Source organism: Zootoca vivipara, chromosome 17, assembly GCF_963506605.1.
Source record: "Zootoca vivipara chromosome 17, rZooViv1.1, whole genome shotgun sequence".
Classification (NCBI taxonomy): Eukaryota; Metazoa; Chordata; class Lepidosauria; order Squamata; family Lacertidae; genus Zootoca; species Zootoca vivipara.
The window spans coordinates 40,584,456-40,611,440 of NC_083292.1; the positions used below are offsets into that span (position 1 = coordinate 40,584,456).

The 26,985-nt window shown below is 45.4% G+C and overlaps 1 protein-coding gene across 6 annotated transcripts; it reads right to left on the reverse strand.

Moving 5' to 3' along the window:
• Nucleotides 1-305: 305 nt before the first annotated feature.
• On the reverse strand, nucleotides 306-26,485 carry LOC118078665 (V-set and immunoglobulin domain-containing protein 10-like). 6 transcript variants are annotated; one of them, XM_035102610.2, is made up of 6 exons: nucleotides 21,226-21,360; nucleotides 20,258-20,309; nucleotides 8,690-9,024; nucleotides 8,273-8,575; nucleotides 7,619-7,747; nucleotides 306-7,024 (listed from the first exon to the last, which is right to left on the reverse strand). In XM_035102610.2, the coding sequence occupies exons 2-6, from the start codon at nucleotides 20,269-20,271 to the stop codon at nucleotides 6,927-6,929; spliced, it is 879 nt and encodes a 292-aa protein (XP_034958501.1). In that variant the 5' UTR covers nucleotides 20,272-20,309; nucleotides 21,226-21,360; the 3' UTR covers nucleotides 306-6,926. The 6 variants fall into 6 exon arrangements, with proteins under 6 accessions (XP_034958501.1, XP_034958499.1, XP_034958498.1 ...); XM_035102608.2 differs by lacking the exons at nucleotides 20,258-20,309; nucleotides 21,226-21,360 and adding an exon at nucleotides 25,827-26,485; XM_035102607.2 differs by lacking the exons at nucleotides 20,258-20,309; nucleotides 21,226-21,360 and adding an exon at nucleotides 16,155-19,239.
• Nucleotides 26,486-26,985: the final 500 nt, after the last annotated feature.

Sequence of the window (26,985 nt, forward strand, 5' to 3'; positions counted from 1 at the left end):
AGGTATTTCAAGACCGGTGTTATGTGGTCTTGATGGCCGCTCCCAGTCCCCAGTTTAGCTGCCGCATTCTGGATCAGTTGTAGTTTCCAGATCACCTTCAAAGGTAGCCCCATGTAGAGCGAATGGCAGTAGTCCAAGCGGGAGATAACTAGAGCATGCACCACTCTGGTGAGACAGTCCACAGGCAGGTAGGGTCTCTGCCTGCATACCAGATGGGTGTCCAAAATGTCTCCCAGGCTGCGCACCTGGTCCTTCAGGGGCACAGTTACCCCATTCAGGACCAGGGAGTCTCCACACCTGCCCGCCTCCTGTCCCCCACAAACAGTACTTCTGTCTTGTCAGGATTCAACCTCAATCTGTTAGCCACCATCCATTCTCCAACCACCTCCAGGCACTCACACTGGACCTTCACCGCCTTCATTGGTTCTGATTTGAAAGAGAGGTAGAGCTGGGTATCATCCGCATACTGATGAACACCCAGCCCAAACCCCCTGATGATCTCTCCCAGCAGCTGCATGTAGATATTACAAAGCATGGGGGAGAGGACAGAGCCCCACAAGTGAGAGCCCAGGGGTCTGAACACTCTTTCCCTAACACCACTTTGTGGACACCACTTTCTGGACAAACAAGCAGAGCCTTGTGGTCTCAATGTTTGGGTGACATAATAGTGTTTGGAGAAGGAGTTTGGATTTGTTCTGAACTGGTGAACATTTTGGAGCAACCTGGGCCTGTACAAAAGGGATGGGCTCCACTTGAACTGGGATGGAACCAGACTATTTTATTATAAAATAAAAAGGTGGCAGAGCAGCTTTTAATTCTTTCATTAACATTTAAATGTGGGTGGCTGAGAATGAGGCAGCGTAAGTCCAGGGGCACCATATAGCCATTCAGAGAGAATTTAGGAGGAATAACCGGAGCACAAATATAAGATGGGGGACACATGACTTGCCAGTAGTACAAGTGAAAGAGATCTAGGGGTCTTAATAGATCACAAGCTTAACAAGGTAATGCTCTTCTAGGCTGCATCAACAGAGGTATAGTGTCCAGATCCAGGGAAGTAACAGTCACATTCTATTCTGTGTTGGTCAGACCACCCCTGGAATCCTGTGTCCAGTTCTGGGCACCACAATTTAAGAATGATATTGGCAGGCTGGAACGTGTGCAGAGAAGGGCAACTAAGATAATCAAGGGTTTGGAAATGAATCCTTTTGAGGAACGGCTGACAGAGTTGGGTACAACACTGTGCTTGACCTCAGGCTGGGGCTGGGAGAGTCTGTCGGTTCCCAAGGTGGAGCCAGTAGTGCAATAAGCCGAGTGGTTGAGCCAGAGCCTGAGTCTGGCAGTTCTTTAGACGAGGCCAGTTCTGTAGGGTGACTGATGGGGAGCCTGGACAGGACAAGGGGAACCCTCCCCACTAAGACCCGTCTAGGATCCTCCCCGTGGATGGTTCATTGAGCTCCCCAGAGTCTGCCCCAGTCTAGCCGGTCCCTCTGGGGGAGCCTGCACAGGCAACTCCTACCTGCCCCCAGCCTCATCTGACCAGTACCCCAATCCCCCTTGGAACACCATTATTGTTTGGGCAGAATGTGAAAGCAGTGATGGAAAGGAGGAGAAAGTCTGATGGGGTGAGGGCTCTAGTCAGTGGAATGTGAGCCCTCAGGAGGTGCCAAACCACATTGACCCTGAGACGCCAGTGGTGGTGGGGAGCTTTCAGGGAGGGGGCTATTCTCCAGTTGACCCCAGCATTGTCAGTTATTTCCCCCTTCATGACCAAGCAAACCTATAGCTTTTCACCCCATGCATTCTCCTTTTCTTACCCAGGGACTCACCCAGGGAAGAGAATGTGGGAATGTTCAGGGAGGCAGGAGAGGATATATTGTTTATTAATATCCTTCCTAACTTGCGCTAGCAAGTTCTATAACTTAGCAGACTTTTACATTCCCCGTTTAAACACATAGCAGGAGCCAGTGGTGCAATAGGCAGAGTGGTTGAGCCAGAGCCTGACTCTGGCAGTTCTGTAGATGAGGCCAGTTCTGTAGGGTGACTTATCGGGAGCCTGGATGGGACAAGGAGAACCCTCTCCACTAAGACATTCCTAGGATCCTCTCCTGACTTAACTGACTTACAGTTCAGAGGGGAGGGGAAGAAGGCATACAGCTGGCTCCCATATTCTTCTCCAGACCTTTCTTGGATCCTCCCCGTGGATGGTTCATTGAGCTCACCAGGGTCTGACCCAGTCTTGCTGTTTCCTCTGGGGGATCCTGCATGGACAACTCCTCCCTGTCCCCCACCTCCTGAGCCCATGACAGCCACCATGATTGTTTGGGCCAGAATGAGAAAGCAGTGGTGGAAAGGAGAAAGTCTGATGGGGTGAGGGCTCTAGTCAGTGGAATGTGAGCCCCCAGCAGGTGCCAAAACACATTGACCCTGAGATTGGGGGGGGGGAGTTTTCAGGGAGTAGGCCTATTCTTTAGATCAGTGTTTCTCAACCTTTTTTGGGCCACGGCACACTTGTTCCGTGAAAAAAATCACGAGGCACACCACCATTAAAAAAGTTAAAAAATTTAACTCTGTGCCGCCCTATATGGACTATATAATTATGACTGTAAGAAACACTTGCCAATTGCTGTGTTGGTTGCAATCTCCTGTAATAAGGCTTCACAAGCCGCTGATTTCTCTGCCAGCACAATCCTTTGCTCAGCAAGTTTCAGGTTGAGCTCATCCAGCCAGCTTCTTTAAGTTTGTCAGCGAGACGCTGGCTGGTGTGCCGCGACGTGCGGCGATGAGAAGGGCGATTTGCATTGTCACGTGCCTGGCGGCCGCCAATATACAACACTGACCTGCCGGAAAGCAATATTTCTCCTCTTTCCCAAAGCTCAGTGCAAACGACTGGAGGGTGGTTTTAGACTCTAAAATGTGTTAAATTAAGTAAAATTGCTTTGCTAAAATTGAGTGGGAGGGGGGAGAAATGGGAGAGATGGGACCCTGTGGACACCAGGGAAGGTTTCTGTAGGCAAATGTGCCTCCAGGGTCTCTAGCTCAGCTTGAGGGGTTCTGGGGCAGAGCAAGCGACTCTGGGGTGGATATGAGTGTTGCTGAAGCTGGGATCCTGCCCCACTTCTTATTTCCCCTGTTCAGCTTGTGATTCTCTCTCTGTCTCTCTCTGTCTCTCTCTCTGTCTCTGTCTCTCTCTCTCTCTCCTTTTGAAACACGACACCTGGAGAACTTCTCCCCCTTGACACAAAATACAAGTCCCAGGTTCTCAATAACCCTCCCCCTTCTCCCTCATCTGAGACCACAACCACATCCCACAGGTATGATGAGGGGTGAGGAGAAGATGCAAAGAAAGAACAAAACGAAGATGGAACCAAACAGCAAGAAGAACTGGCTCATGTATCAATGTCATAATGGTTGCTTTGCACTTCCAATGGATCACTCTTTTTTTCTTTTTAAATAATTTTTATTAAATTTTCCAAATAAACAAAACAAATTACATTTCAACCTATATTCACCCTTCTCAATCCATTCACTCTGCCGAGCTTATGACTTCCCTCCCTCCTGCCATTCGGCTTTCTTTCTCAGTCTAAGTCCCGTAGTTCCTTCTTATAACTCGAGTTCACATCGTAGGATTTATTTCAATCCCACAAGTGTCTTCAAACCTCTACAGTTATTCTTAATATAATCAATTCATTTACTCCATTCTCTCTGGAACTTTGTCTCGCCCTGATTTCAGATCCCGCAGGTCAACTTCACCAGTTCAGCATAGTGTATCATCTTTGTTTGCCACTCCTCAATCGTCGGTATCTCCTGTAATTTCCACTTTGGGGATAGTAAAATCCTCGCTACAGTCGTTTATTTATTTATACATAAATAGTCTCTGATCTACCTTTGCAATTTCCTCCCCCATTAAACCTAGCAAAATTGCTTCAGGTTTTTTGGGGAAAGTATACTTAAACATCTTTTTTCAGTTCATTGTAGATCATTTCCCAGAATCCTTTTACTTTTTCTCATGCCCAATATATGAAAAAATTCACCATCTTTTTCTTTACATTTCCAACACTCAATATTACTCATCCTGTAGATTTTAGCTAATTTCACTGGTGTTAAGTACCATCTATACATCATTTTCATTACATTTCCTTTCAAAGCGGCACATGCTGGAAATTTCAATGTTTCATTCCATAATTTCATACTCAATATTATTGTTTTGTAAGTGTTTTTTATACATGCTCTGTATAATAGTGGTAGGTTACTGCTAGGATTTTTTATGTTTTATGTGTTATGTGCTATGGCCAACCGGCTAATGCAATAAAATTTTTGATTGATTGAATATTATAACCAAAATCCATTCCCCATTTAATCATCACTTCTTTCATCAATTCATCTTTTGTAAACCATTCTAACAGAAAGTTATACAATTTGGATAACAGTTTGCTTCTGCCTTCCAACAATTCAATTTGAAATTTAGACTTTTTGTCTTCAAAACCTATTTTTTATATTTCAACAACACATCATTAACTTGGTGGTATCGCAACCATCCAGTCAAAAACTCCTCTAGTTCATTGTATGGTTTTAATTTCCATCCTCTGTCTGATTTCACCAAAATCTCTACATATGTGGCCCACCTCCCTTCCATATTCAACTTTTTTAACAGGTAGAGCCTCTATAGGTGATATCCACCATGGTGTTTACCTTTTCAGCAAATTTTTGTTTCTTCCCCAAACCTCATACAATGATTCCAAGGGATCCATCTTTCAGGGTTGGCAGCACTACTCTTTGGAACTCCCTGCTTATTGACACCAGACAAGCACCGTCACTCTGCTGCTGTTAAAATATTTCCCTCACTCCTTTTTAGTCTCCCTGGCAGGGAAAATATGTCTCCTTCCCCAAAGAAAATCTCTTTTGTGGATGTTTCACCAGGGAGAAGGGTGAAAACAACCTTGCGCTCCAGTCCAATGTATTGTTGCAGAAGTCGGGTGCCTGCCCCTCTCTCTGCCCAGCAGTGGCGAGAGCCCATGGGATCCCAGGCACCACACAGGGTCTGTGGTCCTTTGGAGAATGGAAGACATGGCAGAGAGTGCTTGAGCTTTAAGGAAAAGGGTATATTCACCCATTTACACCTTCAGTCTGCATGGAGGGAGTCCAAGCTAAATAGGAAAAGAGAGGCAAGGGAAGGAAAGGCTCCTGGGTTGAAGAAGCAGGAGACCTGTGCTGTTTGCAGCAACAGGAAGGCTAAAGAGGAGTCCATCTGCTGCTGGTTATGAAGGTGTTCCTGAGATTTCTTGCACACAAGGAGACCCAGACCATTGGGCCATCTTGATCCAATGCAAATTTTTATCTGTCTGCCTCCCTTGTTCCTGATGTATAACTTTGCTCACCCCTTCTTGCCTGTGCTGTTTTCATCAACCGGAAGACTCAAGAGGAGTGCCTTATAGACTCTTGCTGGTGTTGGACCCCTTCCATAATCACTGGATAAGTCTTACTATCTCGCTCTTTGGCCTGGTCACAGGACTTTGAGGGCCAGTGTTTAAGCCTGCTAGTAGGATACCAATTTACACCTTCCCTGCACCTCAGTCCCAGCCTTTAGGGCTAGCTTTCTAGTTCCATGGGCTCCTGGAGAACTTGCCATAACTAAGTCCCTGAGAGAGCGGGTGGAGTGGGCCATTTTGAATTGACAAAAGTATGTCCTTTCCATTCTGCAGCACTCAGTTATTACTTGAGATTCCAGGTTAATAAAATGATAAAATGAGTATTTTGGGAAGAGTGCAGAACAGCTGGTGAGGGGAGAGGGCAATCCTGTTAGGTTCACTGGGGGAAGGATGTGGGAAGCAGAGCCCTGCAGCCAGAGGGCTAAATTCTCCATTCACTAGCTGGAGAGGGGAGGGTTCAATTCTGTCCCCTTTAACTGGACACGCATTTTCTCCTGATGGGAATAGGCTCTTGGCACAAGCTGCCTGCCTCCCCTTGCACCACAATCAGTTTGTTAGGTCCTTTGATGAGAACATTTGGGTCACTGGTCTGTTTTGTTTTTTTAATCCAAATATTTTTATTGGTTTAATGTAAATACAAGAACAACATATAACTACAGTAACTTGTCTAGTGGTACATTCTTATTAAGTTTCATATGCAGCACACAGTACACAAACAACACATTTATTTATGCATTGTCCAGTCAGGTAGCTTCTCCACAGAGATTCTTATGTTGGGGGTGGAATAAAAGTATATACTGTCTAATTTTATAAAGGAAAAGAATGGAAGCCAAGTCTTGCCAAAACTGTCAATCTTTGAAGTGCCTTTAATTACCCTTCTGTGACAAGTAAGGCATTCAGATAGAGCCACACTCCAAATATTATTTACCCAGATTTCAATGGGGATTTCTATAGGTTGTTTCCAGCATCAGGCTATTGGAAATCAGGCTGCTGATAATTGTAAAAATACAAAGTCTCTGCCTTTAAGGTTATTGTTTAAATTTGAGTTTAATGATGACAAGGCAAGAGCTGAATTGGGTGGAAGGCATTGCTGCGACTGTGTAATTTTGGAAATAATGTGAAACACCTTTTCCCCAAAGGAGTAGACCAACGTACAGCTCCACCATGCATGGAAATATAAGCCTTTGGAGCATAAGGGAGAGATGCTCATGTTTATTTTGGATGGATGGGGTGGAGCTCAGAGCCAGCAAAAGATAATTTTAAGAGAAGATTCCTGCAGACGAGCAGAGATGGTTCGATGGGACATGTTGTGCCAAATTGATGGCCGTTTATTATTGGGTCACTAGCCTGTTTGAAATCTTTTGCTGTTACTGTTTTTTCTTTAAAAATAACAGATTACAATTTTAACAATAATTTCATAAGTAACAAATACATCCCAAATCAGATGCTTTCATTGTTATTATCTACCAATCACCCCTTCGTTACTTTGCACAACAATCATCTCAACTTATCATCACCATCTTCTGGGTGGCTCCTCTCTGAGTTCCAGACTGTAAGAGAACTTTCCTCCTTCTCTTGCATCAAAGAGCAAACGCCTGTGGAATGCAACATGAGACACATTATTGAGTCCATGGCACTGACCAGTCTCTGCCTTTCGGGATGAGCAAAATTAAGGTAGAGATATCCAGTGGTACCTCTAGTTACGAACTTAATTCATTCCAGAGGTCTGTTCTTAACCTGAGGTCTGTTCTTAACCTGCTTTCGCTGCCGCTGCTATTTCCGTTCTCATCCTGAGGTAACACTTCCAGGTGAGCGTAGTTTGTAACCCGAAGCGTTTGCAGGACCATCTTAAGCACCTCTGGTGCCATGGCGCCAGAGGTGCTTAAGACGGATCCTTCCGGCGCCCCCCCCGGCCCCATTTCCCAGCATGGCAGGCGGGTGGGCAAAGTGTGTAGCGTGGCTGCTGCAGGCGGGTGGTCACAGCTGCACGGTGGAGCGGCAGGCGGGCGGGCGCAGCTGTGCGGCGTCCCCCTGGCGGCTGCCACCGTGGCGGCGCCACCCAGTCTGGCCGTAGGGCCGGCCCTGAGCGTTTGTAACCTGAGGCGTTTGTAACTCGAGGTACCACTGTATTTGGCAGGAAGCCCCCATCTCAGGAGAAATGGGAAGAAGATCAATAGAGATGGTCCTACCTCTTCTATGCCTTTCTAATCTGATCTTCCAGCACATGCACATCACCATCACCACCACTGTTATCAACAGAAGAACTGTGATGGAAAACATAAGCCATGGACCCCAACTCAAGGCTCCAAACTTTTCACCTGCAATGAGCAATAAGAGTCTCTCAAAACATACTATAATAACAACCGCCAGAGTGACTCTCATAAAGTCATAGAATTGTAGAGGTGGAATCAACAATTAGAGTCATCTAGTCCAACCCCCTGTATTGCAGCAATCTTTTGCCGAAGGTGGGGCTTGAACCCATGGCCCTGAGATTCAGACCTGGCCCAGAGCAGTAGAATAAATAACATGAAATATGCAAGTGTTGCTAATCTGTCCTGTTTGTATTGCAGTAATTTGGACTGTTAATGCCCTGTCAGACACACTTGTCTGCTCTGAATCTATTTCTTATGCTAGGAACAGAAGGGGGCAGCAGCAGCAGCAATTCACAGGATCAGGGCAGTCTTCAAGAAGTGCTGCGTATGCTCCACTTCTGCTCACAAGCATGCGAAGAGCAGCATTTATGACTACACAACTCCTCCACTCCCTCATGTTAAGGGCCAGCCTCCCTATTCGCCATCACAAGCACCTCCTCTGGATAATGAAGGAAAAGATACATTGCTCACCTTCATAACTTTGGCAGATATTGAGCAAGTCAAATGAGGCTCTCTTTTGATCAACATGATTTCTGACCAGACAGGTGAATTTGGAGTCAAAAGACCTGTTCCAGTAGAAGACACGGAGCTCCTTGCCATTGAAAGAAACCTGGTACTGATTCACACTCTTTCCTAAGGCCCTGTGCAGATTCTGTGTTTCCCAGGAGACCTTGAGCTCTTTCCTTCCAGGTGTGTGGCATCGCAAGGTCACAGTACATCCACCTGGAGTCTTGGATTCCACTTGGTGGTCTATCTGTGGTGTTGGCACCGGCTCTGTGGAAAACAAATGAAAACAGAATAAGGTTATGTCCCACCTGTTCCAGTACCGTTGTAGGGAAATGGTGCTGATCCTATTCCATGAGCCAAACACAGAAAGCAAGAACTTACCATAAACAGTGAGGCTGAAACTCTGTTCTTGAAACTGTGCCTTAGTAAACCAGATGCGAGCATTGTAGATCCCACCATCATCCAACTCCAGGTCTTTGATCCTCAGTGTTGTCTCGTTCACCATGTCTAGCCGTTGTCCAAACCGGTCAGTGGGACTTGGGTGCTGCAGTTTACCGTGGCTGAATTCCCCCAGCCAAAAGCCCAAGCCACCCCTTTGGGGTAGAAAGTCCCATTCCATTTTCTCCATTGTTATTCCTTGGGATACGTTGGCAGGAAACAAGACTGATCCTCCCAGGATTCCTTTCACCTGATGGGTTGGATTCCCCACTGCATGTCTTAAAGTTTCAAATGAGATGAGGGTGATGGGGGAGAAAGGGGGAAATAGTATCACTATTGTTTTTAGTTCCTTATCCATCCTCCATCATGAGATCCCAGAGCAGGTTGCAGCAATTTAAAATGCAGTATTAAAATGTAATAGGGAGGGTTCTACAAAAGATATGCAGCTGTCAATGGTAGGGTAAAGAGGAGACTCTTCAGCATATAATGGAAACTCTACAATAAATGTGCTGGGTGAATCTCCGTGGGGAGGGACATCTACAGTTTAGCAGCCTGTCACAAAGAAGGTTTTCTGCTGGGCTGGCACTCCCCCCAAATGTTTCAGGCAGGTGAAACTACCAAGAGTGCCCCCTTCTGCTGGTTTTAACAGCTGGGATGGACTATGATGAAGGAAGTGGTCTCTCAGGTAAAGGTAAAGATAATGAGACCCCTGACCATTAGGTCCAGTCGTGACCGACTCTGGGGTTGTGGCGCTCATCTCGCTTTATTGGCTGAGGGAGCCGGCGTACAGCTTCCAGGTCATGTGGCCAGCATGACAAAGCCACTTCTGGCAAACCAGAGCAGTACACGGAAATGCCGTTTACCTTCCCACTGGAGCGGTATCTATTTATCTACTTGCACTTTGACGTGTTTTCAAACTGCTAGGTTGGCAGGAGCAGGGACTGAGCAATGGGAGCTCACCCCATCACGGGGATTCGAACCGCTGACCTTCTGATCGGCAAGCCCTAGGCTCTGTGGTTTAACCCACAATGCCAGCTGCATCCCTAGTCTCTCAGGTATTTGAACCTAAATCCAACAAAGTTAACAACGTCCAAGATTAATCTTAAGTGCTGCTGAACGTACTTTGGCCCACTTGAACTACCCAACTCTCTCTAGTTAAACATTTACTGTATTCTCCTAGCTGTCATAATAATGCAGCCTTTTACTCGAAGAGAAGGACATTGTTACAAGTCCAAAGTTCAGTTCCAAGAATCAAGTGCACTTTGTTCTCCAGCAATAGGCATCTATCTGTTGTCCAGGAACTGGGATCCAGAAAAACTAAGACAGAAGATTGGCCTAGAAGATTTTTTTTTTTTTAAAGTAAAAAGTTTAGAAATAAAATAGTGTGAGGTCTGAACATCATCTGTATATAAAGCAATCAATTAAACACTTAAATCTTTTCAAAGCTGCCCTTTGGTCAAATTTTGGGGAACGTCTGTGTAATTGTCCCAAGGAAAAATTCTGAGTAAGAAGTACAGTTTCCCCAAACAAGGAACAAAAGTTCATTCATTTAAGTTCACAATATTTATCTACTGCTTGGTTGGAAGAAAGTCTCAAAGCAGAATCAGAGCTGTGCAAAATATCTGTTGAAAACTCAACACAGAAAGCTCTAACCCAGTGAAAAATTATTCTAAGCAGCAATCTAAAAACAATCTGCATGTGTGCTTCAGGAAAAAACGATTCTGCACTTTTTTGTGTGAAACCGAGAGTTTAATACAGAGTTCAGAGAAGAAACTGACTCTGTTCCCCCAAGATCCCTGACCCCCTTTTCTTCTGATTGGTGGGCTCCTCTAATACACTGTTTGTTCTTAACTGATATTTATTTTGATTTGGGTAGTGATTGACACATCACAAGAAAAAATCCCGCAAAAAATAAATAACTTCTTCCCTAGAGACCCAGGCCAACTTGCAGTCACCATATCCTGTGCTTTTATTCTGTTCCACTCCACACCTTCAGGGGAGTTATCACCTTCATCATAAACACAGATTGTTCCCTCAGGTTCAGCTCATTAACAAATATCACACAATTAACAAATATCACACCAGCCCCCCCCCCCTTGAAGCCAGCAAGGGTGTTCTAGGAGGCTTCCAACTGGGGAGAGGAGGCCCTGAGTGCTAGTAACCAATATCGCCTCTTCATGGCAAATCAAACTCAGAGTCCCCCTCCATGCATGTAGGAGGGTTGTTTGTGGGGGTTTTTTGAGGGAGAGAGAGAAATAGCAGTGAAGTTTTTACCCAAGGAAAAGCACAGCAATAGTCTGAAGAAGAGTGCTTCTGAGAGAAAAATCCACCATCGTCGTATCTCTCCAGAAGTGCAGAGAGCCATGAGTGGCAGTCACGCACCAGAATGGCCGTTTCTGGGACTCAAAGATGAGAGACTTGCTGCTGTTGAGCTCAGGTCCTGCTGGAGCTTCCCATGGTGGCATCTGTTTCACCACTGTGAGGAAGACAACTTCATTCTTCTGCACAAGATACCAGTAGGTGCTCTAAAATAAGCCTGTCCATCCATCTTATAAGCGTAGCCTGAGTCCTGGGTTTATTTGCAAGAGTCATGAACTTTCCAACACAACGGTCTTCTCCTTCCGCCCTCTCGCTTCCCAGCAGGTCAGATCCTCCTCTGTAAACCAGCAAGGCTGTCTGTGCCCCTTTCATTCCCCTTCCCATCCAAGCAAAATCGTGTTTTCCCTTCCTTGTTTCTGACTCCTCCTTTCACTGCTCTTTGTTCCTCCCTTCATAAACCAAGAAGGATCAGTGGAGGAGGAGCAAGAGGGTGCGAGCTCAAGGTGTTACTCTCTGTGTTAAATACCTGCCTGTGTGCCTGTCAAAGGTTTCTGTTAAGAAAAGTTGTTTGATTCTCACCAACATTTGAAGATCACCAACCTTTCGGAGTCCTGCAAAACCTCTGCAAAGAAGAGAAACAGTTGCAAATGTGCAGCAACACTTCACAGCAGTGGAGACAGTTCCCTGAGAGTGAATGGGACACTACCTTTGCCAGCTTCAGCCTGTCCTTAGCCAGTCTTCTTTTTCCACTTTCAACTAGCCCTGGCACTGCCTCCTCCTGAGTATCTGTGTTTCTCTTGTAGCTCTTAATAGGGCAGGGAGTGAGAGAACTAGAATTAGTTGGCTCTACCCAGTGCTCTTTTTTCCATAAAAAATGTTTTGGAGTACTTTCACTTTCACTCAAGATAATCACCATTTTATAGTTCAGATCAGGAAAAAATAAATACAGTAAATGGACAAAAGTACAAAGATGCACAAAATGTTTAGGGGTATGCGTACCCATGCGTACCCCCAGAAAACAGCACTGGCTCTACCTATCATAGGCTATGGCCACAAATACGGTTGGGCTCTCTAACGTCCGCCTTCATCATATGCACAGAGTGTTCTACGAACTGAGTTCAAATAACAAAGTTCACTGTGGTGGTGCCCCACCCTCACAAGGAACTGGGTTCTAGTAACCAAGAGCAGCTGTCTCAGATACGTCCCTCTTGATTGGGATTGATTGAGTTTATTTATATGTGTCCCTTCCACAATGAGCTCTGCCCAAAGTGGCTCACAGCAAACATTCAAAACATCAAAATACAGAGCATTGAAAATACAAATATACAAAATTGACAGTAAATTTAAAAATGGCGGGAATGGTATTTTTGGGCAAGGTTTCTGTTAAGAAAAGGTGTTTGATTCTCACCAACATTTGGAGATCACCAACCTTTCGGAGTCCTGCAAAACCCTTGCAAAGGAGAGAAACAATTGCAAATGTGCAGCAACACACCACAGCAGTGGAGACTGTTCCCTGAGAGTGAATGGGGCACTGCCTTTGCCAGCTTGTTCTTCGCCAATCCCCACCTGTCTTCTTTTTCCACTTTCAACTAGTCCTGGCACTGCCTCCTCCTGAGTATCTGTGTTACTCTTGTAGCTCTCAATAGGGCAGGCAGTGAGAGAACTAGAATTAGTTGGCTCTACCCAGTGCTCTTCCCCCCCCCCCTAAAAATGTTTTGGCTTACTTTCACTTTCACTCAAGATAATCACCATTCTATAGTTCAAATCATGAAAAATAAATAAAAATAAATAAAAATAAAATGGACAAAAGTACAAAGATGCACAAAATGTTTAGGGGTATGCATACCCCTGCGTCCCCCAGAAAAGAAGTACTGGCTCTACCTATCAGAGACTATGGCCCCAAATACGGTTGGGCTCTCTAACTTCCACCTTCATCGTTTGCACAGATTGTTCTACGAACTGAGATCAAATAACAAAGTTCACTGTGGTGCTACCCCACTCTCACGAGGAACTGGCTTTTAGTAACCAAGAGCAGCTGTCTCAGATACTTCCCTCTTCATTGGGATTCATTGAGTTTATTTTAATAATAATAATAATAACCGGGCTCAGGCGGCTAACAACAAGAATATCAAAACAAGTATAAAAGAAACAATTCAATTAAAATACAGATTAAATACAATGTTAAAATTCAATTTTAAAATTAGGAATCTACAAGTGGAACCTCATTTAAATATCTTTAGGATAAAACCATAGGGGAGGGTAACCCTGGGGTCAGACTGAGTCAGTTCAAAGGCCAAGCAGAACAGCTCCGTCTTGCAGGCCCTACGAAAAGATGACAACTCCCGCTGGGCCCTAGACTCCTGAGAGAGAGCGTTTCACCAGGTCAGGGCTAGTCCTTAGAAGGCCCTGGTCCTGCATCTCTTCCACAATGAGCTCTGCCCAAAGTGGCTCATAGCAAACATTCAAAACATCAAAATACAGAGCATTGAAAATACAAATGTATGAAATATGGAACATGACAGTAAATTTAAAAAATGGCGGGAATGGTATTTTTGGACAAATCTATATATATATAAATGTAAAAATCTTGAAATTGTCGGCCACACTTTTCTCCATAACCGCTTGACCGATCGTCCTGAAATTTTGACACAACGATCCGAGGATTGTTGGGGACAAAAATCCCTCAAATTTCGCACCTGGCCAGGTATAAACCTGGTTTTCCACAAAGTAAAACAGCACCCTCAAATGGTGTTATACCGTCCTCCACCCCCTCCCTTCCTGTGAAATCTAAGCCACACCCAGAAGCCAAATGACATCATCAACCAAGCAACCGAAACCACCAAGGCGGCCATTATCAGACCCCTAGGCTCCTGTCAGGCTACTAGGCCCCCACTAGGCCCGGGGGGGGGGGAGAGGGCGAGCGCCCGGATCACAGGCCGCAGCACAGACTTTGTTTTATGTAGGCCCCTGCCAGGCCCCCACTCCCTCGGCTCCATTTTACAGACTAGGCCTCAGCTCTACAGCCCTTTAAATACTATCCTGAATGGAGCCCTGGGTGGGAGGTGGGGGGAGGAGGAGCCCAAATAGGTCATGGGCTGATGTAGGGTGGGGGGAGCAACTGTCCAACAGCCCCCAAAACAGCCATTCCATCCCAAGCCCAAAGCCTCTCCCGGCGGCTGCATTAATAAATGCCTGGCAGCATTAGGCAGTCGTTCATCATTTCTCCTAACACGCACTTGGGGGCACAGCGAGGGGTTTTCACTTTATAATTTAGTGGCCATTGTGTCACATGCAAGGCTCCGGTCGCCATTTTAAGTAAGGGCAGTCATGCCCCTTTTAACCTAGGCTTTAACCGTGTTTCTCTGAAAACAAGACACCGTTTTATATTTATTTTTCCTAAAAAAAAAAAACCCCACAGTGGCTTATTTTCAGGGGATGTCTTATTTTTTTATTACGCGTCCAGCCTCGCCTCTTCCTTGGGGCCCACCAGAACTGCGCCTATCACTATGTCTTATTTTCGGGGTATGGCTTATATTGTGCAAATGCTTAGAAATCCTGCTATGGCTTATTTTATGGGTATGTCTTATTTTAGGAGAAACGGTATATACTACAACTGATTGCAACCCTCTGTGTCTTTTTTAAAAAAACAACAACCATGCACTTTCTCTCCCCAGTTTAACTCCTCAGATATTTGCAGTGGCCACCCCCCACCCCTTTTACAATCCCCTACCTTCCCCTTGCCACTTCCTGGGATTTTTATGGAACTGAACAACTTGGGTGCTTCAGAACGTGCCTTCTCTTGCCAGGCCCTTATAGGGCCCGGGCCAGGTAGATAATGTGGCCCTGTTTTTAACCCTTTTGTTACTTTTTTCATTTTACTGATTGTGAATATGCTGACCGAGGCCCCCTTTGGATTCGGAGGCCCGTGCTAAGTGGCCCATATGACCCCCCTCCTTCTGTCTGGGCCTGTCTGTTGCTACGGGGCTGTGGGGCTTCACTATTTGACCCCCCCCCGGACAGGATTCTTTAAGTAGTTCTCTGGGTCCCAGGGCGCATCAACACCCCCAATCCTTAATCTAAATATATAGAAATATTCACGATTCATGCGCAGGGGCCAATGTATGGAGATACAGGGGGGAGGGGACAACAGAGGGCTCAGACAAAAGTAAATACTGGGAAATGGAACACAGAAACTCCTTCTCCAAGGGTGGGGGCCAATGTAGGAAGATACCGGGGGGAGGGGCCAACACTCCCCAGGGACAACAGAGGGCTCAGACAAAAGTGCATGCTGGGAAATAGAACCCAGAACCTAACAGTTCCTTCTCCAAGGGTGGGGGCCAAGGTATGGAGATACATGGGGGAGGGGGCAACACTCCCCAGGGACAACAGAAGGCTCAGACAAAAGTGCATGCTGGGAAATAAAACCTAGAAGCTGACAGTTCCTTCTCCAAGGGTGGGGGCCAAGGTATGAGGATACAGGGGGGAGGGGCCAACACTCCCCAGGGACAACGGAGGGAAGGGTATCCTACCGAAACACAGGGATGAGCCGGGGTGGAGGGAGGAGGGGCAGGATACATCATGGATCAGGACAGGGTGGGGGTGGGGATCACAGGAAATAACTACAGCAACGCGTAGTTATGGGAAGCCTGGACAGGACAAGGGAGACACTCCCCACTAAGACATTTCTAGGATCCTCCCCTTGGATGGTTCATTGAGCTTCCAAGGGTCTGCCCCAGTCTAGCCGGTCCCTCTGGAAGATCCTGCATGGGCAACTCCTCCCTGCCCCAGCCTCCTCTAGCCAGCGCCACAAACCCCCTGGGACCATGACAGCCACCATGATTGTTTGGGGCAGAATGAGAAAGTAGTGGTGGAAGGAGGAGGAGAAGGTCTGATAGGGTGAGGGCTCTTGTCAGTGGAATGTGAGCCCTCAGGAGGTGACAAAACACATTGACGCTGAGACTCCAGTGGGGGTGGGGAGCTTTCAGGGAGGGGGCCTATTCTCCAGTTGACCCCGGCATTGTCAGTTACTTTCCCCTTCATGAGCAAGCCAACCTATAGCTTTTCACCCTATGCATTCTGCTTTTCTTACCCAGGGAAGAGAAGATCCATGGACCACAGGAGAGAAGGGTCACCAGGCTCCTGCTCACAAAATTCATGAATGTTTCTGGCCCGGAATATAGGGAGCCTCCAGTGTGGCTTCTGCTGGTGGAGAGTTGATTTGCCCACAGTTGTACAGCAACAGGCTTCTGCTTTTATTCCCACACATAAGAAATGCTGCATGTCACAGCCCCAAAGCTCCCTCTAAGAGGGAAATAGTGCAAAGGAACTGATAAGCTTGTCCACAGTCATGCAGGCTGAGAAAGCTGTGAGCTAAAAACAGGAAATGGGCACCAGGTGCCCACACAGAGATTCAATACAAGTTGCAGTTCTTATATTTTACACCAGATATCCCCAAACTGTGACCCACCAGCTGTTTTTGGACTACAACTCCCATGATCCCTAGCTAACAGGATCAGTGGTCGGGGAAGATGGGAATTGTAGTCCAAAACATCTGGAGGGCCGAAGTTTGGGGATGCCTGTTTCACACTATGGCAACTTGAGTCATTACATTTTCTGTATATATGTTCAATAACCCCCTGTTGATTTTAGCATTTAGTTTGAATCATAGAATCAAAGAATTGTGGGTTTTGAATGGCATCCAAGGGTCATCTAGTCCAACCCCCTTCAATGCAGGAATCCTTAGTAAAGAATCCATGACAGATTAAATCCATACTTGTCTGAATTTTGCTTTGCTGTTAAGCAGTCAATTGATATATACAAACATGCATGTACTGGGAAAATGTGTGCATATCAATACACACATGTTTTGTATGCATTAATCATAAAGTGTACAAAGCAATACAAGCATTAGTGAAAATAGCACAAAATGTGTTAAATTAAGTAAAATTGCTTTGCTAAAATGGAGTTGGGGAGAGATGGGAGAGATGGGACCCCGTGGACACAAGGGAAGGTTTCTGTAGGCAAATGTGCCTCCAGGGTCTCTAGCCCAGCTTATTTTGAGGGGTTCATGGGGAGAGCAAGCCACTCTGGGGTGGATATGGATGGTGCTGAAGCTGGGATCCTGCCCCACTTCTTATTTCCCCTGTTGAACTTGTGACTCACTCTCTGTCTCTCTCCTTTTGAAACACAACACCTGGAGAGCTTTTCCCCCTTGAGACAAAGTACAAGTTCAAGCTTCTCACAAACCCTCCCCCTCCTCCCTCATCTGAGACCACAACCACATCCCACAGTATGATGAGGGGTGAGGAGAAGAAACAAAGAAAGAACAAAATGAAGATGGGACCAAAGAACAAGGAGAACTGGCTCACGTATAAATGTAATAATGATTGCTTTGCACTTCCAAGGGATCAATCTTTCAGGGTTGGAAGCACTAGTCTTCGGAACTTCCTGCTTAATGATTTCCTTTGGAGAATGGAAGACATGGCAGAGACTGTTGCAGATGTAAGAAAAAAGGTTTATTCACCCATTTACACCTTCAGTCTGCATGGAGGGAGTCCAAGCTAAATAGGAAAAGTGAGGCAAGGCAAGGCAAGGAAAGGCGCCTGGGTTGAAGGAGCCGGAGACCTGTGCTGTTTCCAGCAACAGGAAATCTCAAAAGGATTGTCTTATATACTGTACTTTGTTTGCAGCTGGTGATGAAGGCATTTCTGGGACTCCTTGCTCTCAAGGAGATCCCAACTACAGTGGTACCTCACAAGATGAATGCCCTGCAAGACTAATTTTTCGCAAGACGAATGTGTCTTGCGATCTAATGGTGACTCGCAAGACTAATTTGTTTTGCGAAAAATTCATCTTGCGAATTGCGGTTTCCCATAGGAATGCATTGAAATTTAATTAATGTGTTCCTATGGGCAAAAAAAGAAATTTCAATGCATTCCTATGGGACACCGCGATTCGCAAGACGAATTTTTGGCAAAATGAATTGACTCACGGAACTAGTTAAATTCGTCTTGCGAGGCACCACTGTATAGTCACTGGATAAATCTTGGTATGTTGCTTTTTGGCCTGCTCACAAGACTTTTGGGGCCAATTTTTAAGAATGCTGGTAGTCTGTAGCTCCACCTCAACTGGCAGCAATGAAAGATCTTCAATGGGTCTTTCCCCTCAGTGAATTCCTCAGTAGTGGCTCCAGGAGATGTGCCTGATCTCCCATGGTGGTCTGTGGGATACAGTGTTCAATCTCTGAGGGTTCTGTTTCTGAAACTATAAGAACTGAGAGAAAGAAAGGATTCCTGGGTTGTGTGGAACTGCTCGAGAATTCCTCCCACTCCAAGTCAACCTGCAGGGTTGGTCTGAGGGATGCAGTGTTCAATCTGCATTGGAGAGAAAATTCGACGGGAGGAACTCTGGGGATGCAACTCCTAAAAGAGCTTTTGGGCATTTTGGCCCACTTGAACCCTGGACCAAATTAATCTCCTGTCCAAGGCCAGCATTCTCTAAGAAAGGATACCAATTTGCCTAAAAGCAGGCACATTCCCTGCACCTCAGTCCCAGCCTTTAGAGATAGCTTTCTAGTTCTATGGGCTCCTGGAGAACTTACCATAACTAAGTCCCTGAGAGGTTGGGTGGAATTGGCCATTTTGAATTGACAAAAGTATGTCCTTTCCATTCTCCAGCACTCAGTTATTACTTGAGATTCTAGGTTTTAAAAATGATAAAAGTAGTATTTTGGGAAGAGTCCAGAACAGCTGGTGAGTTGAGAGCACGATCCTGTTAGGGTCACTGGGGGAAGGATTTGGGAAGCAGAGCCCTGCAGCCAGAGGCCTGAATTCTCCATTCACTAGCTGGTGATGAGAGGGTTCAATTCTGCCCCCTTTAACTGGGCATGCATGTTCCTCTGATGAGAACAGGCTCTTGGCACAATCTGCCTGCCTCCCCTTGTGCCATAATCAATTTGTTAGGTCTTTTGATCAGAATGCTTGGGTCACTGGCCTGTTTTTGTTTTCTTTAATCCAAATAATTTTTCTTGGTTTAATGTAAATACAAGGACAACGTATAACTACAGTAACTTGTCTAGTGGTATATTTTTATTAAGTTTCATATGCAATACACAGTACACAACAATAAATTTATTTATGCATTGTCAAGTCAAGTAGCCTCTCTCGTCTGCAAGAAGCTTCTCTTAAAATTATCTTTCGCTGTCACTGGACTCCATCACTTCCAACCAGGTATCTGAAGAAGTGTGCATGCACACAAAAGCTCATACCAAAATAAAAACTTAGTTGGTCTTTAAGGTGCTACTGAAGGAATTTTTTTATTTTAGCCTCTCTACAGAGATTCTTATGTTGGGGGTGGAATAAAAGTATATTCTGTCTCATTTTATAAAGGATAAGAAAAAGCTAAGTCTCGCCAAAAGTGTCTATTTTGAAGTGCCTTTAATTACCCTTCTATGGCTAAGTAAGGAGTTCTGCTAGAGTCACATTTCAAATGTTATTTACCCAGATGCCAAATGGGGATTTCCATAGGTTGTTTCCAGTATTGAGCTATTGTAAATCAGGCTGCTGATAATACCGGTAGTAAAAAATTTCTCTGCCTTTAAGCTTAAATTTGAGTCTAATGATAAAAATGCAAGAGTTGATGTGGGTGGAAGGGATTGCTGTGTAATTCTGGAAATAGTGTGAAACATCTTTTCCCAAACGGAGTAGACCAACATGCAGTTCCAGCATACATGGAAATATGAGCCTTTTCAGAATAAGAGAGAGATGCAAGTTTATCTTGGTTGGAAGTAACAACAAATTAAAAAAAAACCAAACCCTTCCAGTAGCAACTTAGAGACCAACTAAGTTTGTCATTGGCATGAGCTTTCGTGTGCATGCACACTTCTTCAGATACCTGGTTGGAAGTGATGGAGTCCAGTGACAGCGAAAGATAATTTTAAGAGAAGCTTCTTGCAGACGAGCAGAGATGGTTCGTAGGGACAAGTTGTGCCAAATTGATTGACTTTTATTATCAGGTCACTGGCCTGTTTGAAATTTGTTTGTTGTTGTGCCTGCTGTTGTTTCTTTAAAAATAACAGATTGCAACTTTAATAATAATTACGTGAGTAATAAATGCTTCCCAAATGTATCAGATGCTTTCATTGTTATTATCTACCAATCACCCCTTCATTACTTTGCACAACGATCATCTCACCTCATCATCACCATCTTCTGTGTGGCTCCTCTCTGAGATCAAAGAGGAACATCTGTGGAGTGCAACATGAGACACATTATTTAGTCCATGGCACTGACCAGTCTCTGCCTCTTGGGATAAGCAAAAGAAAGGGAGAGGTATATTTGGCAGGGAGCCACCATTTCAGGAGAGATGAGAAGAAGAGCAATAGAGATGGTCCTACCTCTTCTATTCCTTTCTAATCTGATCTTCCAACACTTCCACATCCATAGCTGCCAAGTTTTCCCTTTTCTCATGAGGAAGCCTATTCAGCATAAGGGAAAATCCCTGAAAAAAAGGGATAACTTGGCAGCTATGTCCACATCACCATCACTGTTATCAATGGCAGAACAATGAGGACAGTGATAAGCCACGGATCCCAACTCGAGGGTCTAAACTGTTCACCTGCAGTGAACAATAAGAGTCTCTCAAAACATACTCTAATAACAACCGACAGAGTGACTCTCATAGAGACATAGAATTGTAGAGTTGGGAGGGATAAGTAGAGTCATCTAGTCCAACCCCCTGCATTGTAGGAATCTTTTGCTCAAAGTGGGGCTTAAACCCATGACCCCGAGATTCAGAGCCTCATGCTCACACCTGACCGAGAGCAGTAGAATAAATAACAAGAGATAAGCAAGTGTTGCTAATCTTTCCCCTTTGTATTGCAATGTTTTGGACTGTGAATGCCTGCCAGACACACTTGCCTGCTCTGAATCAATTTCTTAAGCTAGGAAAAGGAGAAGATGGGGGCAGCAGCAGCAATTCACAGGATCAGGTCAGTCTTCAAGGAGCTCTGTGTATGCTCTGATCTTGCTCACAATCATGTGAAGAGCGGCATTTATTAATACAAACACATCTCCTCAAATCCCCGATGTCAAGGGCCAGCCTGCGTATTCACCACCACAAGCACCTCCTCTGGATAATGAAGAAAAGGGTATATTGCTCACCTTCATCACTCTGGCAGATGTTGAGCAATTCAAATGAGGCTCCCTTTTCATCAACAGGATTGCTGACCAGGCAGGTGAATTTGGAGTCAAAAGAACTATTCCAGGAGAAGACCCGGTGCTCCTGGCCATTTTCAGAAACCTGGCATCGATTCACACTCTTTCCTAAGGCCCTGTGCGGATCCCCTGTTTCCCAGGAGATATTGATCTCTTCCCTTCCACTTGTGTGGCATCGCAAGGTCACATGACATCCACCTGGAGTCTTGGATTCCACATGGTGGTCTATCTGTGGTGTTGCCACTGGCTCTGTTGAACACAAATGAAAGTGACATGAAGCCTGTGTCCCACATGCCTCTCAGTACATATGTAGGAAAATGCTGTTGATCCTATTCCTTTATCAAGACAGTGAAAATAACAGCTTACCATAAACAGTGAGGCTGAAACTCTGTCCTTGAAACAATGATTTAGTAAACCAAACACAAGCTCCGTATATCCCACTGTCATTCAACTCCAGGTCTTTAATCCTCAGGATTTTCTGGTTTGCCATGTCTAGGCGTTCTCCAAACCGGTCAGTGGGATTTGGGTGATCTGGTTTCCCACGTCTGTATCCCCTAAGCCTAAAGGCCCGGCCACCACTTTTTGGGTGGAAGTCCCATTCTATTTTCTTCACTATTATTCCTTGGGATACGTTGGCAGGAAATGAGACAGATCCTCCAAGGATCCCATTCACCTGATGGGGTGAATTCCCCACTGGATGCCTTAAAGGTTCTATTGAGGGGAGGGTGGTGGGGGAGGAGATACAAACAGAGAAGGAAATTAGTATCATTATTGTTTTTTAGTAAAGTGTGAACTCCATCTGTAAACAAAAGCAACCAATTAAACACTTAAATCTTTTCAAAGCTGCCCATTAGTCATATTTTGGGGAACATCTGGCTCTGTGTAATTATCGCAAGGAAAAATTCTGGAAAAGTTGAGTTCTGAAAAGTGGGTTGAAATCTGACAAATGGAACGCTAGCCAAATGGATCGAGGGACCTATACGTGCCAATGCACGTGACCCTGAGCTTTCTCTCTTGGTCAGTACATTGGAACACTCACCCGCCTCTCCCTATATTCAGGGCTTGTGCGCTTGACCTTGCTATACCGTCATGTGTTGCCTGTCGTTGGGACAGGGACACGGCAGGAATTTCCCCCACTTGGCTGATTGGCTGGTGCCATTTGGGTTTCACCTGCCACTTGTAAGGTTGTGGATAGGCTCTGGTTCAGGTGATAGGAATGGGGGAACGCTCTTGCTATCCCTATGTTGAGGGGTATTCTGTTAAAGGAATCCAGGGACTCGATGGTTTGGTTAACCCTGCAAGGGGTTGTGCCTGTGCCTGAGTCCAGGGGGACATCTGGGTGGTGGACATAGCATGTCCCTGGCTTCCTGCCTTTCCAGGTGTTCACCCTAGGCTGACCTATGGTAGAGCTCTGGGTCAGCGCTACCTGCAATGGTGCAGGGAGCTAGGCAAACCAGAGCCTTTGCAACCACCCACTTGTTGTAATCAAGAAAGTTGTGGCCTAAATTCTGCCAAAAACCAAACCAAAAAGTTGAGTCTTGTGTGAATTTATTTAAGGGGGAGGTTTAAAGGTCTAAACACACAAAAAGGATCAAACTTTCACCAGCCTTCTATTGGAGCTTCCTTTGACGCCAGCAAGGGTGTTCTGGGAGGGTTCCAGCTGGGGAGAGGAGGCCCTAAGTCAGGCATCCCCAAACTGCGGCCCTCCAGATGTTTTGGCCTACAACTCCCATGATCCCTAGCTAACAGGACCAGTGGTCGGGGATGATGGGAATTGTAGTCCAAAACATCTGGAGGGCCGAAGTCTGGGGATGCCTGCCCTAAGTACTAGTAACCAATATTGCCAATAACCAGAGCTGTAGGTAGGCGATCTTGCACCCCTGGCACAACTGTCCAGATTGCGCCCCTAGCCACAGACAGATTAGCTCTTCTTTTGCCTCATATAAAGACCCTCTATTGAAAATATTTTATTGTGAGGCAATAATCAATATTTTTATTTATACACATATTTTTGGACATATTTTTTACCTGATTTTGCACACACACCCTTGCTTGCGTCCCTGGCGGGGGCCTTCCTCACCACCCCCTAGCTACCAATAATTTCCCTCTTCATGGCAAATCAAACGCAGAGTGCCCCCTCCATGCAATTAAGTGGTTTTTTTTGTTTTTTGTTTTTTTGTTTTTGTTTTTGAGGGAGAAAGCAGTGAAATCCTTACCCAAGGAAAAGTACAGCAATAGTCTGAAGAAGAGGCCTTCTGTGAGAAAAATCCATCATCGTATCTCTCCAGAAATGCAGAGAGCTATGAGCGGCAGTCACGCCACAGAATGCCCCTTCCTGGGATGCACTGATGGGGAGACTTGTTGCTGTTGAGCTCAGGTTCTGGCTGTGGGCATTGTGGCATCTGTTTCACCACTGTGAGAAGGACAACTTCATTTTTCTGCACAGGATAGATGCTCTAAAATAAGCCTGTTCATCCATCTTATAAGCATTGTGTGACTACAGAGACTTATCAGCAAGGTATCTGAAGAAGTGTGCATGCACACGAAAGCTCATACCAATGACAAACTTAGTTGGTCTCTAAGGTGCTACCGGAAGGAATTTTTTTATTTTGTTATCAGCAAGAGTCATGCACATTTGAACACAAAGGTCAGCTCCTTCCATCCTCTCGCTTCCCAGCAAATCAGATCCTCCTCTTTAAACCAGCAAGGCTGTCTGTGAGGTCAGGGTGTTTTTTCTCTGTGTTATACACCTGCCTGTGTGCCTGTCAAAGGTTTCTGTTAAGAAAAGGTGTTTGATTCTCACCAGCATTTTGAGTCCTGCAAAACCCTTGCAAAGGAGAGAAACAGTTGCAAATGTGCAGCAACACAACACAGCAGTGGAGACTGTTCCCAGAGGGTGAATGGGGCAATGGCTTGCCTGCTTCAGCCTGTCCTTAGCCAGTCCCCACCTGCCTTTTTTCCACTAGCCCTGGCACTGCCTCCTCCTGAGTATCTGTGTTACTCTTGTAGCTCTCAATAGGGCAGGCAGTGAGAGAACTAGAATTAGTTGGCTCTACCCAGTGCTCTTTTTCCCCTAAAAAAATGTTTTGGCATACTTTCACTTTCACTCAAGATAATCACCATTCTATAGTTCAAATCAGGAAAAATAAATGAATAAAAATAAAAATAAAAATGGACAAAACTACAAAAATGCACAAAATGTTTAGGGGTATGTGTACCCTTGGTCCCCTCAGAAAAAGCACTGGCTCTATCTATCATAGGCTATGGCCACAAATACGGTTAGGCTCTCTAACTTCCGCCTTTGTCATATGCACAGATTGTCCTACGAACTGAGCTCAAATGACAAAGTTCATAGAATCATAGAATCATAGAGTTGGAAGAGACCACAAGGGCCATCCAGTCCACCACCCTGCCAAGCAGGAAACACCATCAAAGCATTCTTGACAGATGGCTGTCAAGCCTCTGCTTAAAGACCTCCAAAGAAGGAGACTCCACCACACTCCTTGGCAGCAAGTTCCACTGCCGAGCAGCTCTTACTGTCAGGAAGTTCTTCCTAATGTTTAGGTGGAATCTTCTTTCTTGTAGTTTGAATCCATTGCTCCGTGTCCGCTTCTCTGCAGCAGCAGAAAACAACCTTTCTCCCTCCTTTATATGACATCCTTTTATATATTTGAACATGGCTATCATATCACCCCTTAACCTTCTCTTCTCCAGGCTAAACATACCCAGCTCAAATAACAAAGTTCACTGTGGTGGTGCCCCACACTCACGATGAACTGGGTTCTAGTAACCAAGAGCAGCTGTCTCAGATACGTCCCTCTTGATTGGGATTGATTGAGTTTATTTATATGTGTCCCTTCCACAATGAGCTCTGCCGAGAGTGGCTCACAGCAAACATTCAAAACATCAAAATACAGAGCATTGAAAATACAAATGTATGAAATATGGAACATGACAGTAAATTAAAAGATGATGGGAATGGTATTTTTGGACAAATACATAATAAATTCAATATTAACCCCCCCCAGTCTTTTATTTAAGTACATAAATACAAAGCAACACAAGAGTAAACTGACTTAAATGCATTTCAGAGGGGAGGGGAAGAAGGCATACAGCTGGCTCACATATCCTTCTCCAGACCTTTCTAGGATCCTCTGCATGGATGGTTCATTGAGCTCTCCAGGGTCTGTCCCAGTCTAGCTGTTCCCTCTGGGGGATCCTGCACGGTCAACTCCTCTCTGTCCCCAACCTCTTCTGGCCAGCACCCCAAACCCCCTGGGCCACCATGATTGTTTGGGCCAGAATGTGAACGCAGTGCTGGAAAGGAGGAGAAGGTCTGCTGGGGTGAGGGCTCTTGTCAGTGGAATGTGAGCCCCCAGCAGGTGCCAAACCACATTGACCCTAACACCCTGGTGGTGGTGGGGAGCTTTCAGAGAGGGGTCTATTATCCAGTTGACCCCAGCATTGTCAGTTACTTTCCCCTTCATCACCAACCCAACCTATAGCCTTTCATCCTATGCTTTCAGCTTTTCTTTGCAAGGACTTACCCAGAGAAGAGAAGATCCATGGACCAAAGAAGAGAAGGATCACCAGGCTCCTGCTTGCAAAATTCATGAATGTTTCTGGCCAGGAATATAGGGAGCCTCCGGTATGGCTTATGCTGGCGGAGAGTTGATTTGTCCTCACTGGTCCAGCAACAGGCTCCTGCTTTTATTCCCACCATAAGACATGCTGCAGGTCACACCCCCAAAGTTCCCTCTAAGAGGGAAAGGTTGCAGAGTACTTTAGCTGAAACCATGATACATCATTCCAGGCTGAGAAAGCTGTGAGCTAAAAATAGGAAAGGATCACGAGGTGCCCAGACAGAAATTCAATACAAGTTGCAGCTTGAGGCATTAACTTTTCTGTATCTATGTTTAGTTTAGTATCTATGTTGCGTTTAGCACTTAGTTTGAATCAAAGAATCATAGAATGGTAGAATTGGAAGAATTGGAAGGGTCATCTAGTCCAACCCCCTTCAATGCAGGAATCTTAGCTAAACCATCCATGACAGATGAAATCCACACTTGTCTGAATTTTGCTTTGCTGTTCAGCAGCCGATTTACATGTGCAAACATCTATGTACTTTGAGAATGTGTGCACATCAGTGCAGGAATGTTTTGTATGCATTAATCATAATATGTACAAAGCATTATTGTACAAGCATTATTGAAAATAACACAAAATGTGCTAAATTAAGTAAAATTGCTTTGCTGAAATGGAGTTAGGGAGAGATGGGACCCTGTGGACACAAGGGAAGGTCTCTGCAGGCAAATGTGGCTCCAGGGTCTCTAGCCCAGCTTATTTTGAGGGGTTCTGGGGCAGAGCAAGCCACTCTGGGGTGAATGTGGGTGGTGCTGAAGCTGGGATTCTGCCCCACTGGTTAAACTTTTGATTCTCTCTCTCTCTCTCTCTCTCTCTCTCTCTCTCTCTCTCTCTCTCTCTCTCTCTCTCTCTCTCTCTCTCTCTCTCTCTCCCTTCTCCTTTTGAAATACCACCTGGAGAACTTCTGCCTCTTCAGACAAAATACAAGTTCACTATTCTCAAAAACCCACCCCCTCCTCCGAGACCACAACCACATCCCACAGTCTGATGAGGGATGAGAAGAAGCAAAGAAAGAATAAAACGAAGATTGAACCAAACAGCAAGAAGAACTGGCTCATGTAT

What these genes read in the sequence shown, in the direction of transcription:
- LOC118078665 (XM_035102607.2), bottom strand. Translation starts at nt 16,345, where the DNA reads ATGCAGCATTTCTTATGTGTGGGAATAAAAGCAGAAGCCTGTTGCTGT. An exon ending in TTTCAGCCTCACTGTTTATG is followed by an intron (nt 8,576 to 8,689) that starts GTAAGTTCTTGC and finishes TGTTTTCCACAG; the next exon opens with AGCCGGTGCCAACACCACAG. An exon ending in ATTAGAAAGGCATAGAAGAG is followed by an intron (nt 7,025 to 7,618) that starts GTAGGACCATCT and finishes TGCATTCCACAG; the next exon opens with GCGTTTGCTCTTTGATGCAA.